The sequence below is a fragment of the Oncorhynchus mykiss genome, chromosome 9 (genome assembly GCF_013265735.2).
Source record: "Oncorhynchus mykiss isolate Arlee chromosome 9, USDA_OmykA_1.1, whole genome shotgun sequence".
NCBI lineage: Eukaryota > Metazoa > Chordata > Actinopteri > Salmoniformes > Salmonidae > Oncorhynchus > Oncorhynchus mykiss.
The window spans coordinates 52103742-52119432 of NC_048573.1; the positions used below are offsets into that span (position 1 = coordinate 52103742).

Below are 15691 nucleotides of genomic sequence, written 5' to 3' on the forward strand. Positions count from 1 at the left end.
TGGTCTATGCATTGGTAGAAATTCTGAATTTTCCAGTCAAAGATATCATTGCTGACAGAAGGTGAATATTCACATCCCAATCCAATCACAATATCCCATGTCCCTTCCCAAATTCACAAAAAGTAACTGATTGATTTACTAGGACAAACATTAAGAATAAGAGTAAAAAAGGCCAGAGGAACAAGGCACTTACATCGCTGGCCTCAAACTTGACATTGACAAAGATCTTCTTAGTGCCTTTTGTCTTGATGCCCCCAGGCTCTGCCAGGGAAACACATGGCTCTAGATCACACGAGAAGCTGTACTCCATCCACTGGTACCATGGCAACCGCTGGCGGTCCTGGGCCTTCTCTTCACAGAAGGACCGCATCTTGGTCCGGAACTCGTTCACCTCATGGTTCTTCTGGGAGTCAAATTCGTGCAGACCTGAGAGACATGAACAGGAGTGGACACAAGGTCTGGTGTTGGAAACGAGCAGGATACAGTGCATTTGGTGATTCAGTGACAATGAGCTAATAACCAATTATGCCAATTCACATCTATGTTTGTTAGGTGCCATTTTCAAAAAGCTAGTCCTAAGATGTTTTCCACTAACTTTATGCTACCTCTACCCAAGATCTAACAGGCCTAGGTGGGTTTCCCAAAGCATTTGCAGCTAACGTAGTAAATCATTTCTCTCGATGACCCACACTCACGGCACTCGTAGACCAGAAAAGTGATTTTCATTAGTTCATACATCGAAGATTGGCCGTCAAACGTAGATTTCATAATTGTTATTCTCTCGTGGCTGTGTGGACTAGATTGTGGAGAGAAAATACATACAACTTAACCTATGACTACTTAGGGAAAGAGGTGATGTAGACCTTTGCCAATCAGGAGGCTGATCTGGGTGTTGGTGAGCTTCTCCACACGGTCACCCTCCCGTGCCACCAGCCTCAAGACAGACATGAAGAGCCGGACATCACACAGACGACGGGTCTCGTCTTCTAGCTCCTCGCGCTCTGCCGTCGAGTTGATGCAGGTGAACACGTAAGCGTCCGCGTCGCTAAGCGCTCCATACAGGGGCTCGCTGCTAGCGTTCCTCCACACCATCTATACAAACACACAAGCACACACAGGGTTCATAACCAATATGAGCAATACTGACCATTTACACACCCAGTCACATTCTGACTGGCAAATACACAGAGTAGCTGACCATACCCAAACACACAAATCAACTGATCACACCATGAGAAAGAGGAAGCTGACTGCACACACTAGAGCAAGAAACAACACCATTTAAAATGAACAGGAACATCTACAACACTACTGGTACTGCATTCAAATCAGGTGTTATAAATGGAGTATTGCATGTTTTAAAGGGGCAATCGGGGATTCAAACAACAAAAAAGTGGTCACGCCGCCAGGGTTTTTAAATCTCCATCTTAAATTAATCAAAATTACAAAACATTAATTTAATTATAAAACAAGTGATCACCCAATTGAGTAATTTACAGGGGAAAGTCTAAATGCCTGTAAATAAAACCACAAAATCTCTGAAGCAAGCTGCCAACAGTATCCTTATTTAACACATATAAATCAAACAGTATGAAGAGGCATGACTGTTGGCATAGAAACAGGCAAATTCAATGGATTTGGGGGCATTTTTGACTGCTACAGCAAATTGTCAGACAGATTTGTATTAGAGAGATGAGACATTAACTCTCTCTACCGCTGTACCATCACATCCAAACATGCCCGTCCATAACAAGCTACAATTCAATAGGTAGTGAAGTTAATTTATTAATCCAACATTTATCTAAAGAGGTAGGTTACTGAGAACAACATGTTATTATAATGACCTGGCTATACCTGGTTTTTACTTCAAAATAAGACTAACCATAATATTAATAACAGTAAATATATGTATTTTATATACCGCTTTTTATTACAAGTAGAATCTCAAAGTCACCCAATATTTCCTAAATATGACTGTTTCTTTGAGATTCATTGTGAATACCATTTGGCACTAAAATACCAGTTCCATTTTGGTACTAAAGGAATCAGACCTGCTTTACTGCACTGAGCTGGCTCAACTCCATCAGACTCTCCACAGAATAATACTCATGTCAATCAACAGTAAAGGCAATACAAACATAGAACAATTTCAATATATGACAATATACTGTATGACCCAAACCTTTTGCACATGCATTTTTATCGATTTCTTGTCATTTGCACGTGTAATTTTTATCGATTCAATATGATTTGTTTCCATGTTCAAGCAAATTAACAATATCTGTAAGGTACCAAAAATATGACAACATACAGGTCTCTCTTGATACGTGTGCACATTTACACAGTCAGCTAAACGTGGGTCATGCAGCCACAGACCGGGAAACGAGGACTTACTTTTTTGATGGCCCCGATGGTGTCATTGCGAGACACAGGGAATTTCAGGAAGATCCCGGTGGGCAGCAGGAAGTCCATCATGATGTCATGGTCCCCCTCCTTCTCCCACTCGCCCAGCATCCCATACTCCCCCGGGGGCATCGTGACGGTCTCTCATTTACTGTCAGCTCCACTGCTGTATAACGGGAAAGGAAACCCAGCCGGCCATTCAGGACACAAAGACAACGCAGCAACCTTAATTAATGCTCAATATAACGTGTTATGTATGTAGCTACTGTGAGCCTACGAAGTTAGCAGCATGCCTACTAACACCATAGCAGGGCTAGGGTCAATTCAATTTAAATTCAGTCTAATATGGAAGTAAAATTGAATTCCAATTGCAAAGAAATGAACATTTGACTTTCTTTACTTCCTGAATAGACTGAACACAAATATAATTGACCCGTTACGTGGATAACCCGTTGTGTGCTGCGTCTGCTATGATGTCTGAATGGTCGGCTGGAATTTCTGTTTACTTCGTGAAATGTAATAAAATTGACTCCAACCCTGTTATGGTCTTAGTAGACATGCTGCTAGCTTTGTAGGCTCACTTGTAGGCTTATGTGTAGGCCAACTTTATACATCGTATCTCACGTTTGATATCACAGGAAGGCTTATGTTTCTAGGCATAAATGGGGGGCAACAGCTCCATGGCTGAAAATATGATAAAAAATACAATTATTATTAGAATATGAAAAATATTATGTTTATGTTATTTTTAAAGACATGGTAGCCTACTGAATAGTAAGTATTGGTGAAGGCCTACTACGATGAACCAGATCCCTTCAAGCATTCAGCCCTGTCTCAGAATCGAATAGTGCCAGTCACCAGTGGGGCATAGAAAGACTCACAATGGCAGTAAATGAATATACCAAACTAGCAGAACATTGGGGGTTATGGAGATGTAAAATTAGAATGTCAAAAACATAATTTGAATGTGTTTGTCAATTTCTGAATTCTGTATCTATTCAAAAAATGTGTAAATTCTGTGCTAATGAAATGATTAAACCTACTTGAGTGCAGCCTGCAGTGCTTACGTACAGCCAAGACAGAGGCTGACATTCTGTTAAACATTTTATCCGTTATTTTACGTAGAACTATACGTAGGCTAACTGTGAAAGTAATGTACCCCTACAACAATGGACATTGAGTAAAATACTAGCCTATAGCACAAAACATCAGCAAGATTGAAGAACAAAATACCTGTAACTACAGGAGTTCAAATGGTCGTGCATCAAAATGGTCTAATAACGAAAATTAAAATAAGGTCCCATGCCCCAAAAACGTTGTCAGACTGTGCAATACATAAAGCAAATGTATGTTTCACACAAAAGATAAGTCAACATAGCTACTGTATTATGGTTCAGTCACTTTATCTGCTACAAGCCAGTTGCTCATCTCTTCATCTTCTACCAGCGCTGGCAATGCTTTTCATCCATTGCTAAATAGCGTGCCCAAAAAAATGATTATTATGGTTCTCCGTCGTATCACTGTTCTCCCACACAAGACACAAGATAATTTTCGCAATTTGCTTTATATCTGAAAGGTTCCTAGGCGAGAGGAGCTCCTTCAGTGCGTAGTCAGTCTATTCTAAAGGAACGGCGAGGTGCGCTCACTGCTCGACAATGCGCTTTGCCTCATCATCGCGGAACACGCCAAGGGAACGTCTACAAAGTTTGTTTAGACTAGGAAGTGTGTGTGTGTGTGTGTGTGTGTGTGTGTGTGTGTGTGAAATAATATTCATGCATAGCCTATCAGGACAAAGCATTTGCAACACAACTGTGAGGCAAAGACTTCAAACCAAAATGTGTTAAACATCTATCAATCAATAAATAATGCATTCATTCACATAAAAATCCATGTCAGATTAAACTCAAGCTTTCTCTAAACACAAATCTGTTTTAACGGACTCCATATAACACAACCCTCTTCACAAAATGCTTCCTTAAAGATTGGCCACTGATAAAGTCAAATTTGCTACAATTCATACCAACATGTAGATTGATTCAGTGTGGTGTAGGCTTAATCAAACAGGGATTGTAGCCTGAGTGTAGTTTCCCATCAACAAACCGTATACAGTACATTGTCTCCTCATACTAGACAAAGCTGATACAGATCAGATCAAACATCATGCAGTCCCCAAGCAACCAACACAATCGATTTTCAAAATTCCAAATAAGGACAAGGGGAAAAAACGCAGTAATTACTTCCTAAACAGGATACCCAGCATGTAAATGCCTTATGTCTCTATTCAATGAAGATCAGTTGTTCTAGGGTGAAACTGCCAAATAGATGTGCACTGTGCGCTTACCATTCATGTTACAACTAAACCACCAACTAGATCAGTTCGGCACAAAATTAGGAAAGGGTTCAATGACTTTAGCCATTCAGAAAAACACGGATATCCAGTTTTCATCATGTGGTACAATTCCAGTAAACTTCTCTCTCTAACCGTTAACAGAGCCAACAGTTTCCTGCTTTCAGTGAAGGAAAACCCACAAGATACACAGAAATAGTAGAAACAGTAAAATGATGAATAAGCAACATTCACCAGGGGCCTACTAAATCAAATCAAATCAAATCAAATTTTATTTGTCACATACACATGATTATCAGATGTTAATGCGAGTGTAGCGAAATGCTTGTGCTTCTAGTTCCGACAATGCAGTAATAACCAACAAGTAATCTAGCTAACAATTCCAAAACTACTACCTTATAGACACAAGTGTAAGGGGATAAAGAATATGTACACAAAGATATATGAATGAGTGATTGTACAGAGCGGCATAGGCAAGATACAGTAGATGGTATTGAGTGCAGTATATACATATGAGATGAGTATGTAAACAAAGTGGCATAGTTAAAGTGGCTAGTGATATATTTTACATAATTTCCCATCCATTTCCATTATTAAAGTGGCTGGAGTTGAGTCAGTGTGTTGGCAGCAGCCACTCAATGTTAGTGGTGGCTGTTTAACAGTCTGATGGCCTTGAGATAGAAGCTGTTTTTCAGTCTCTCGGTCCCTGCTTTGATGCACCTGTACTGACCTCGCCTTCTGGATGATAGCGGGGTGAACAGGCAGTGGCTCGGGTGGTTGTTGTCCTTGATGATCTTTATGGCCTTCCTGTGACATCGGGTGGTGTAGGTGTCCTGGAGGGCAGGTAGTTTGCCCCCGGTGATGCGTTGTGCAGACCTCACTACCCTCTGGAGAGCCTTACGGTTGTGGGCGGAGCAGTTGCCGTACCAGGCGGTGATACAGCCCGACAGGATGCTCTCGATTGTGCATCTGTAGAAGTTTGTGAGTGCTTTTGGTGACAAACCGAATTTCTTCAGCCTCCTGAGGTTGAAGAGGCGCTGCTGCGCCTTCCTCACGATGCTGTCTGTGTGGGTGGACCAATTCAGTTTGTCTGTGATGTGTACGCCGAGGAACTTAAAACTTACTACCCTCTCCACTACTGTTCCATCGATGTGGATAGGGGGGTGTTCCCTCTGCTGGTACACACATGCACACACACAAACTACCACTAAATCCACACTGACTTAGCAAACAATGACTCCATTCCCATGGAAAGCGAAACTTAAACCAGAATAGTTAAAAGGCCATTCGTAATACAATTCAAAACTTGCCTTGAGGCTACAGGTATGTGATTCTGCGATCAGAAGTGCTTCCAAAGCAACCATAAAAAAGGATTTCAACTCTCCGCTACTGTAAATACAAGCTAAAAAGGCTCCCCGTTTCCAAACACAGGTCATTTCAAAGGTTAGAATCTATCCATGATCAAAGCAAAAAGAGATCGGATTCAAAGGAAAACAAAAGGGTATAGTAGCAGCGTACTTAGTTCAAAACTGTATGGTACCGCCATACCTGAGCCCTAGCTGAGCCATAATGCCAAACCACTAAATAGGTGCACTGAGTGTACATTTCCATGACACAGACTGACCAGGTGAAAGCTATGATCCCATATTAAATCCACTTCAATCAGTGTAGATGATGGGGAGGAAACAGGTTAAAGAAGATTTTGTAAGCCTTGAGACATGGATTGTTTATGTGTGCCATTCAGAGAGTGAATGGGCAAGACAAAAGATTTAGATGCCTCTGAACAGGGTATTGTAGTAGTTGCCAGGCTCACCGGTTTGTGTCAAGAACTGCAACGCTGCTGGGTTTTTCATGCTCAACAGGACATCCAGCCAACTTGACAACTGTGGGAAGCATTGGAGTCAACATGGTCCAGCATCCATGTGGAATGCTTTCAACACCATGTAGAGTCCATGCCCCAATGAATTGAGGGCAAAATGAGGGGGTGCAACTCAAAATTAGGAAGATGTTCTTAATGTTTTGTACACTCAGTGTATAGTGAAGGGGAACATGGGAAAAAGGGGTGTGCCCAGGTGTGGCTCCATATTGCTTTCCCATGATAACCATAATAGAAAACCAGTAACATGATTTCATCAACCATACTCCATAATTCAATATTCATATTTATATTTGATTAGTCAACATTTCATGATTCTAATTAGGCAAAACAAACATTTATCATGAGACAGAAAGTAAGGGAATTTGGCTCCAACAATAGTACTATTGTAGAAAATGGAAACCGTCAGACTCAAGTCAGTGAACTGCATGATCTGAAATGCCCATAAGAATCTCTTCCTTATTTACACATTCCCAAGACCACTGTCAAAAAAGATTGAAGTTTAACGTATATAAACATGTAGGATGATATAGTGTAAATGAATTTTTTTCTGACAATATAGTATAAAGAAATAAGATACCAAATTAGAATAAACAAATATTAGACGAAAACATGGACAGTACTAAGAATTCCAAAAATATATAAGTGAATCCAAAATGCACACACCTTAATAGGGGTGCTGTATTATCTTACCTTGGAAACCATTAGATAGAGGGGCTTAGGTATAGCATTTTACAATCAATGTGAACAGCTGGAGGACTTGGATCAGAGTCTAAAAACACACCAATGTGTAACAAGAGTGCACTTACAACCAGCTGGTGAAAACAGGAAGTTAGTGTGCAGAAGAGAAACTGCAAGCCATATAAAGTTACAGACCCCATAGCCCTTACCCATCCACCATCACTGAGCAGTCACCAAAGTGCAAGACAATGCATGACAAAATCCAATCAAATTTAAAAAGTTGGTGCAAAAGGGGTCTATAGAGTACCTCAGTATGAGTCATAATATCCATAAAACCTAGTGGTCAAACAGGGAAATGGTTCCAATCGTTTTTCCACCATTCATTTTTCCCATAGTGAGATTTAAAAAAAAAATTAAAATAAGGGCTGTGTTCATGTAGGCTTACCCTGGACGTTTTGATAACCTTGTATATCTCTCAAAGAAAAGGTGACTTTTATCAATATATTCACCTGTATTTACCCCCAACATATGACAGTCACATTAGCAGGTAATTAGAATATCCTGAAGAACTACAAATGCCATGATTATCTGGATGAGACTGCCAAATCAAGGCAACGGTAAGAATCTCTGGATTAACTACCTGTTAGCTAAATGTGGTAATGAATAAATTGGCTAGATTTCTTTAAATGGACAATTCTGTAAACTGCCTTGTGCAAGTTTTAAATTGACACAAACGGGATCATACATGCTCATGACAAGTCTCACAATGCATTGTATCATAATGCATTGTAATTTCAGGCTTGAAGTAGTGTTACCTAAAAGATAAATGTATACAGAATGGATGAAAGCTTAAAAAAATGTCAGATTTAATCTTAAATTACCACAAACTGTATCCATCTTTGATGGGCTAATAATGGAAGTGAATATGATATGATTTGTCCCCAGTCGCATGTGTTTGCATGTTCCCTAGTGGGAAGTTGAAATGACTACAATTCTGATTCATTTTAGTGCCACGCTATGATTTGGTTTCCCAGACACAGGTCAAGCCTAGTTTTTGGAATCTCAATTGAACTGTGTTTGGGAAACTGTCTCTAAGTGTTAGGGCTGCACAATATTGGCCCAAAAATCTAACTGTGTTTTGTGTTTCTCCAAATATTGCAATTGTGATTTGACTTGCGATATACTATAGATCAAAACACTTTGGTGAACTGTTGGAATCATAGAAATATAATTATTTATATTAAAGACGCAATTTGGAAAGCAACAACATTCTTGTTTGGAACAGCATGCAAACTTATCGTGAATCTAACAGTGAGGAGGAAGAACCATAAAAACGGATGTTACACACAGCTGAGTGGGGTTTCAAAATATTGCATGCCTCTAGTACATTTTCCTCAATTCCTCACAATTTGCTTCAGGTCAGAGAACGTTTTGCAGCTTTAAAGCTAATGCTCTGCAATTCTACACATTTTGCTATGACCAATGCCATGTTCATATGAGATCTGTGTGAGAGTGATGAACAACATTTATGGGGGCCCCCTGGAGGTCAGGGCTCCTGAGCACATGCGTTGTGTGCCTGGTTGGTTAATTTGGTGATGTCTAGGCCTACCACAAGGTTTTGATAGCTGGTTAGACTACCTTACCTAGCAACGTAAAAAAATGTTAGCTGACATGGGCTAATTGAGTGACTGACATAACCAGGAAACTGCTAATGCACCGCCGAACGTTTTAACACTCATCAGTAAGTCCTTTTTCCCCCTGGGTCGGGGCCCCTTAGCAGACGAGGGGCCCTAAGCGCAGCACGTAGTCTGCATCAAGGAAGCGGCTTTGCTCACGAGCTCAAGGTGATGGCCAAACTTGTCTAGTATAGTTGAACATTGTAGGAGCAGAGATCATTTTGTTGCCTGCTCACCTGGCTATTCTTGATGTTCAGTTGTTAGTTGCCATTTTCAATCAAGACGATACTGAGTAACATTTCATAGGACATAATCCGGGTCAGTCTGACATTGAAGTCAGTTCATGACTGTTTTATGATGTCCATAAACAAATCACATCTGTTGTTGTGGTTCAGGGTGCCATTTGGAACATACACTTTTTGTCTGGCCTCTTTATACTCGCCTCCCAGTATTTGTTTTTAGGCAGTAGCTACTCTTCCTGGGGTTCAGCAACATTAAGGCAATTATATTCAAATTAAAATATTACATCACATTACATTTCATAACATTTTTCACAACACATTGTGTTCCTTCAGACCACTACTCGACTACCACATATCTACAATACAAAATCCATGTGTACGTGTGTGTAGAGTGCGTGTCTTATCATGTATATATTTGTCTGTGCCTGTGTGTGTGTGTCTCTTCACAGTCCCCGCTGCTCCATAAGGTGTATTTTTAAATCTGATTCTACTGCTTGCCTCAGTTACCTGATGTGGAATAGAGTTCCACCTAGCCATGGCTCTATGTATTACTGTCTTCAACCTCAGTTTGGTTGCTATGTGTGTCAGTCTTGTTCAATATCTTTACAAATGATGTCTATTTGTACTGATAGTGAAATATCAACTAAATACACTCCCCTACGTATTTATTTGGATAGTGAAGCAAAAACTTTAAAAACTGGCTCCATAGTCCAGCATTTTGGATTTGACATCAAATGTTTCATATGAGAGTATTGTCATAAATATCAATTTTACTGTTCACAAATGAAAGCACTATGTATCTAGTCCCCCGTTTTGAAGGTGTCAAAAGTTAGTCACTTTTGACTAACACCAGTGTCACACACACTAGGGAAATTGTGACCTCTGTATAATCAAAACGGTTGCTTTGTGAGAAGTTGTTCATGTTAAATTAGCCATTGTTATGTATATGTGGGATGGTTAGTTTCAGTGGCCTGGCTTTGGCCTCAAATTAAAGCAGGTGTGCCGGAGCCATGGCCCAGTGAGACACTGGTGCCGTTCAGCTTAGATGGAAACAGAAGACCCTGAGCCTTTTGGATAAAACACAGGGATAAAACACAATCTTGGAGTCTATTAAAGTTGTCAAAAGCTTAGTATTTGGTTACATATTCCTAGAACGCAATGACTACATGAAGCTTGTGACTCTACAAACGTGGATACTTTGGCAGTCTGTTTTGGTTGCGTTTCAAATTATGGGTCTTTCTATAAACTAGGGTATCAGTGAGGATTTCCTACCACTTGACAACTTTTTACAGCTGTTGATGAATCAGCAATAATAATCTGCCAATTTTTTCCATGTCATTACATTAAAATATAAGGGGGATCATAGATATATTCCAAAAAAATCACAAGTTGATTAAAAACCTGTTTCATCCTTTATCATGGTTTTGTCTTGAAAGATTAGTCCAAAATCTGATCTAGGAAGGAATTTTCCAAGTCAAGTGACAAACAGCTGTTATGATAGCGCATGTGATTCAAAATCCCAAGTGCTGGAAAAAAAGGTTTTTGAGAACAATGTCCAGAATATTTGTCGCTCTCATTCGTTATGGCGGGGAAGACAGTTGTGCCTGGATCCACGTAGGATCTAATATTCCTAGTGAATTGATGTTGATCATCTGTCATTGGCTGCTTGATTTACAGCAGGGTATAGTTAGATGTAACAGAGAAAACGTCACGGTAATGTGTTCATGTTTTCGTGCCTCGGATTGGACACAGTCTGTGCGCAATTGTGTAGGATAGACTATTGAGCAACACCCAACGCTATTCCTATTAATTATTATGGATATAATGACAAAAAAATCAGAGTAGTGATCTTATTCACAATATGATCTGGTAATGTAATAACATGAAAAATTCATTTTGTTTTCCATGTTACACCTGCAAGTTTAAACAATAAAATGGTCTTGAAGTGGCCTAGCCTACTTGGAGCTCAGAAATTCAAGTACTGGTTTACGCCTTCCTTGAAAATCACACAGGTCTTCAATTTGGTGCTTGAAAAGTCCTTGTAATTATTGTAGCCAATTTATAATTTCTCCCTGCTGCCTTATAATTTTCAGTGATTTCCATTTTGATCCGTTTTTGTGGCCACTTTCATTTGTTCAATTGAAGAGTGTTGTGGTAAAACCACGTGTTATTATGAGCAGGGGTTCTCAAACCTTTTCACTCAGGGCCCCTCACTTCCAGCATTGTGGAACATCCCCCACATCTATTTCTATGGGCACAAACACTGTTCTTGATAAACTCTTCACACTCTTGTTGTTGGAGAGAATTTTGCAGGTTGAAAGCTTATTTCCTGCAATTCTACACATTTTGTCATGGGGTGCAAAGAAAATGTTGCAATTTGTAATTCTATACATTTTGCCATGTCTAATGTGTATTCATGTGATATTTGAGTGACTAAAAAATTACAACAATATCTATGGGCTAAATAAAAAAACGTTAGCTAACTCGGGCTGGCTAATCTGGTCATTTCAGACCATTTATAAATATCTCTCTAAGGTATGCAATGACTAACATGACAAGTGTAACTGATGATGCACTACCCAACTTCGAAATGGCACCTTGTGCATTCTACTATTACAACTTTGAAGAGTAGGTTTAAACCCAGACTTAGTTCCTTTAAAAAAATAATTTTTATAAAAATGTAATAAAACACCCCTGCGCCCCCACCTGCTGACCCCACAGACCCCATAGTCCACCGATTATGAGGAAGGGAACATCTAATGTTTTCTTCCCATACAAATCATTCCATGAAAAAAGGAACCTGGTTTTAGGTAACTTTCTCATTATAAAAACATTGTTGAGATTCAAAATGGTGAGATTAATTCTAACGCTATTCATGTCTTTATTATTTAAAAATCGTCAACATTTTTCTGTAGCCTTGCATACATCCAAACTATTTAGTCAGGCAATGTCCACATTATTCTCACATATTTTAGAATGTAATAGTAATTTGAGTATCGATGCATTGGCAGGACCATTTTTAAATAATTTTTTATTAAAGTGGTAATGGCCTACTTTGGCACTTTATGCATGTTCTATATTAGGCTCTGTATGTACATTTATATAAATTATACACTTGTATAACATTGAGGTCCTTCAAAATTACAATTAAGTGCTTGAGAAAGTCCATGAAAGGCCTTGAATTTGACTTGCCAATGTCTGTACAAACTCTGCTTAAAGGACGTATAATAGGTCTACAGTGTATTCGGAAAGTATTCAGACCCCTTCTCATTTTGTTTCGTTACAGTCTTATTCTAAAATGGATTATATTATTTTTCCTCAATCTACAGACAATACCCAATAATGACAAAGCGAAAAAAGGTTTAGATTTTTTAGCAAATTTATTACAAATAAAAAACATGAATACCTTATTTACGTAAGTATTCAGAACCTTTGCTAGGAGACTGGAAATTGAGCTCAGGTGCATCCTGTTTCCATTGATCATCCTTGAGATGTTTCTACAACTTGCGAGTGCACCTGTGGTAAATTCAATAGATTGGACATTACTTGGAAAGGCACACACCTGTCTATATAAGGTCCTACAATTGACAGTGGATGTCAGAGCAAGAACCAAGCAATAAGGTTGAAGGAATTGTTCATAGAGCTCCAAGACAGGATTTTGTCGAGGCACAGATCTGGGGAAGGATACCAAAACATGTCTGCAGAGTTGACGGTCCCCAAGAACACAGTGGCCTCCATTATTCTTAAATGGAATAAGTTTGGAAACACCAAGATTCTTCCCTACAGCTGGCCAACAGGCTAAACTGAGCAATCGGGGGAGAAGGTCCTTGGTCAGGGAGGTGACCAAGAACCTGGTCACACTGACAGAGCTCCAGGGTTCCTCTGTGGAGATGGGAGAACCTTTCAGAAGGACAACCACCTCTGCTGCACTCCACCAAGCAGGCCTTTAAGGTAGAGTGGCCAGACGGAAGCCACTCCTCAGTAAAAATGGCACGACAGCCCACTTGGAGTTTGCCAAAAGGCATCTGAAGGACTCTCAGACCATGAGAAAGAAGATTCTCTGGTCTGATGAAACCAAGATTGAACTCTTTGGCCTGAATGCCAAGTGTTACGTCTGGAAGAAACCTGGAACCATCCCTACGGTGACGCATTGTAGTGGAAGCATCATGGTGGAGGGATGTTTTTCAGAGGCAGGGACTGGGAGACTCTTCATGATCGATGAAAGATGAACGGAGCAAAGTACAGAGATTCTTGTTGAAACCTGCTCCAGAGCGCACAGGACCCCAGACTGGGGCGAAGGTTCACCTTCGAACAAGACAATGACCCTAAGCACATAGCCAAGACAATGTATGAGTGTCTTCGGGACAAGTCTCAATGTCCTCCAGTGGCCCAGCCAGAGCCAGGACTTGAACCCGATCTAACATCTCTGGAGAGACTTGAAAATAGCTGACCATCAATGCACCCCATCCAACCTGACAGAGCATGAGAGGATCTCCATTGAAGAATGGGAGAAACTTCCCAAATACAGGTGTGGCAAGCTTGTTACGTCATACAGAAAGACTCGAGGCTGTATTCGCTGCAAAAGGTGAAAATGTGATAGTTTTTTTTATATTTTTTTTTTAAATTGCAAACAATTTGGGAAAAAAATTTTTTTTGCTTTGTCATTATGATGTATTGTATTTAGATTAATGAGGGGAAAAAATATATTTAATACATTTTAGAATTAGGCTATAACATAGTGTGGAAAAAGTCAAAGGGTCTGAATACTTTCTGAATGCACTGTATGTCGTTGTATAGGAGTTACGTACGGGTCAATTTGGATATATTCACTATTATTCCTCTAACATGTGGAACTGCATGAAAATATTAATTTTTGTTTTAATTTTGATCCCAATGACACACACAGGCCCTAATATCTTTAGAAAGACCCCTTATGTGCCCAATACAAATGAATGGAGTCACTTCTATTGTAAATAAGTATGTTCCTGAACACTTCTCCATTAATGTGGATGCTACCAGATTATAGATAATCATGAATGAATCCTGAATAATGATGAGTGAGAAAGAGGCATAAATATAATACCCCCCCCCCAAAAAAAATGCAAACCTCTCACCATTACAATAACATGGGAGGTTAGCATGTTGGGGGTATGATATTTATGCCTCTCATTATTGAAAATTCATTCATTAATCACATTTCAGAAATGTCTTTGTATACACAATTAGATGATTTGGCAAAAGTTTCTATATAGATTGTTCAACATAATATACTCTATGTGCATATCAAAGTTCCAGAGTGGGATCTCTGCTAGTTTTAAAGTTATGGCCCATTTAACATATAGAAATTGGCATAGTAGGCAATGTAACCAATCACAGCCCTGCAAATCAAGGCGACCATTTTGAATCCATTTTCACATCCACTCCGTTTTAAATGCTTACAAATTGGATCAAAATTCTAAAAGTAGCAGAGATCCCACTCTGGAACTTTGATATACCCGTAGAGTATATTATGTCCAGCAATATTGAACAATTAGTCAAATGTTATATTTTCAATATTTAAGTCTATATTTTTCAATATTCATAAATGTTTGTGTCATTGACATCAAAATACTAATATTACAGAGCGAGCAATAAAGCTTCATATTACACCAAGGTCTGCTTTGTAGCACCTAGATTAAACATGAAGTTGTGAGAGGCCCGGGTAAGCCCAAAATGTCATATGCCAACTAATTATTTCTCAGTCATACTTTAAAATGTGAAATATATGTAAACATTCCTTCCTCCAAAGGACCCTTCTGTGGATTAAATGATAAGATCATCCCCAAAATGTTATTTTTGGTTCTAGCTTTTCATAGAATCTCCCACTTAAGATCTCAAATCCAAAATGCTGTAGTATAGAGCCAAATTAGGAGTTTCAGCTTCACTGTCCCAAGTAAATGAGGGGAGTGTATATTTCTTCATACACAGAATTCTAAACCTACTCATAATTCACTGAACATAGAAAATGCATTGTACACATCTAATGTCTTAGAGATGGTCATAATGAAACTACAAAGCTAATTTCATGAGTTGAACAGAAGCACAACATCTATTTCCTCCAACAGACTTGTTATTCCTTTGGCTGATTATCTGACAACATGAAAACAATTGTAAGAAACTTGTCAAGCAGAAATACAGATTGATATATAAGAATTGATATACACCACATTAAAACTCAGCTAAGCAACAAGCAAATGCAGACCTAATTAGGCAAAAGCAATGGTAAGTAATTCTGGAGTATTATTGTGAGGTGCTTTCTCTACCACATGGGGGAGCACTTGTGAAGATTAGAAAGCGGTATCAAGTTACCTAATTAAATTACAATTGATATTCAATTTCAGTAAATTGAGCTGATTCGCTTTTTCATTGACTTCATCCTAAAACATGGATTTCTGTAAATGGGTCAACAAAGCACACCAAGTCAACA

At 39.2% G+C, this 15691-nt stretch overlaps 1 protein-coding gene across 5 annotated transcripts in view; it reads right to left on the reverse strand.

The window, feature by feature from the left end:
* The window catches only part of pik3cd (phosphatidylinositol-4,5-bisphosphate 3-kinase, catalytic subunit delta), a 55781-nt gene extending 51674 nt beyond the window's left edge, over positions 1-4107 (reverse strand). For 3 of the 5 annotated variants that reach the window (XM_021616138.2, XM_021616137.2, XM_021616135.2), the window contains exons 1-4: positions 3637-4106; positions 2395-2569; positions 864-1092; positions 194-426 (exon numbers count right to left, since the gene is read on the reverse strand). In XM_021616138.2, coding sequence (XP_021471813.1) covers positions 194-426; positions 864-1092; positions 2395-2535 — 603 coding nt within the window. In that variant the 5' untranslated portion in view covers positions 2536-2569; positions 3637-4106. Of the gene's footprint in view, positions 1-193; positions 427-863; positions 1093-2390; positions 2570-3636 lie in introns of those variants that run through there. The other 2 variants (XR_005053282.1, XM_021616139.2) reach the window with 2 other exon arrangements.
* Between the last annotated feature and the right edge of the window lie 11584 nt (positions 4108-15691).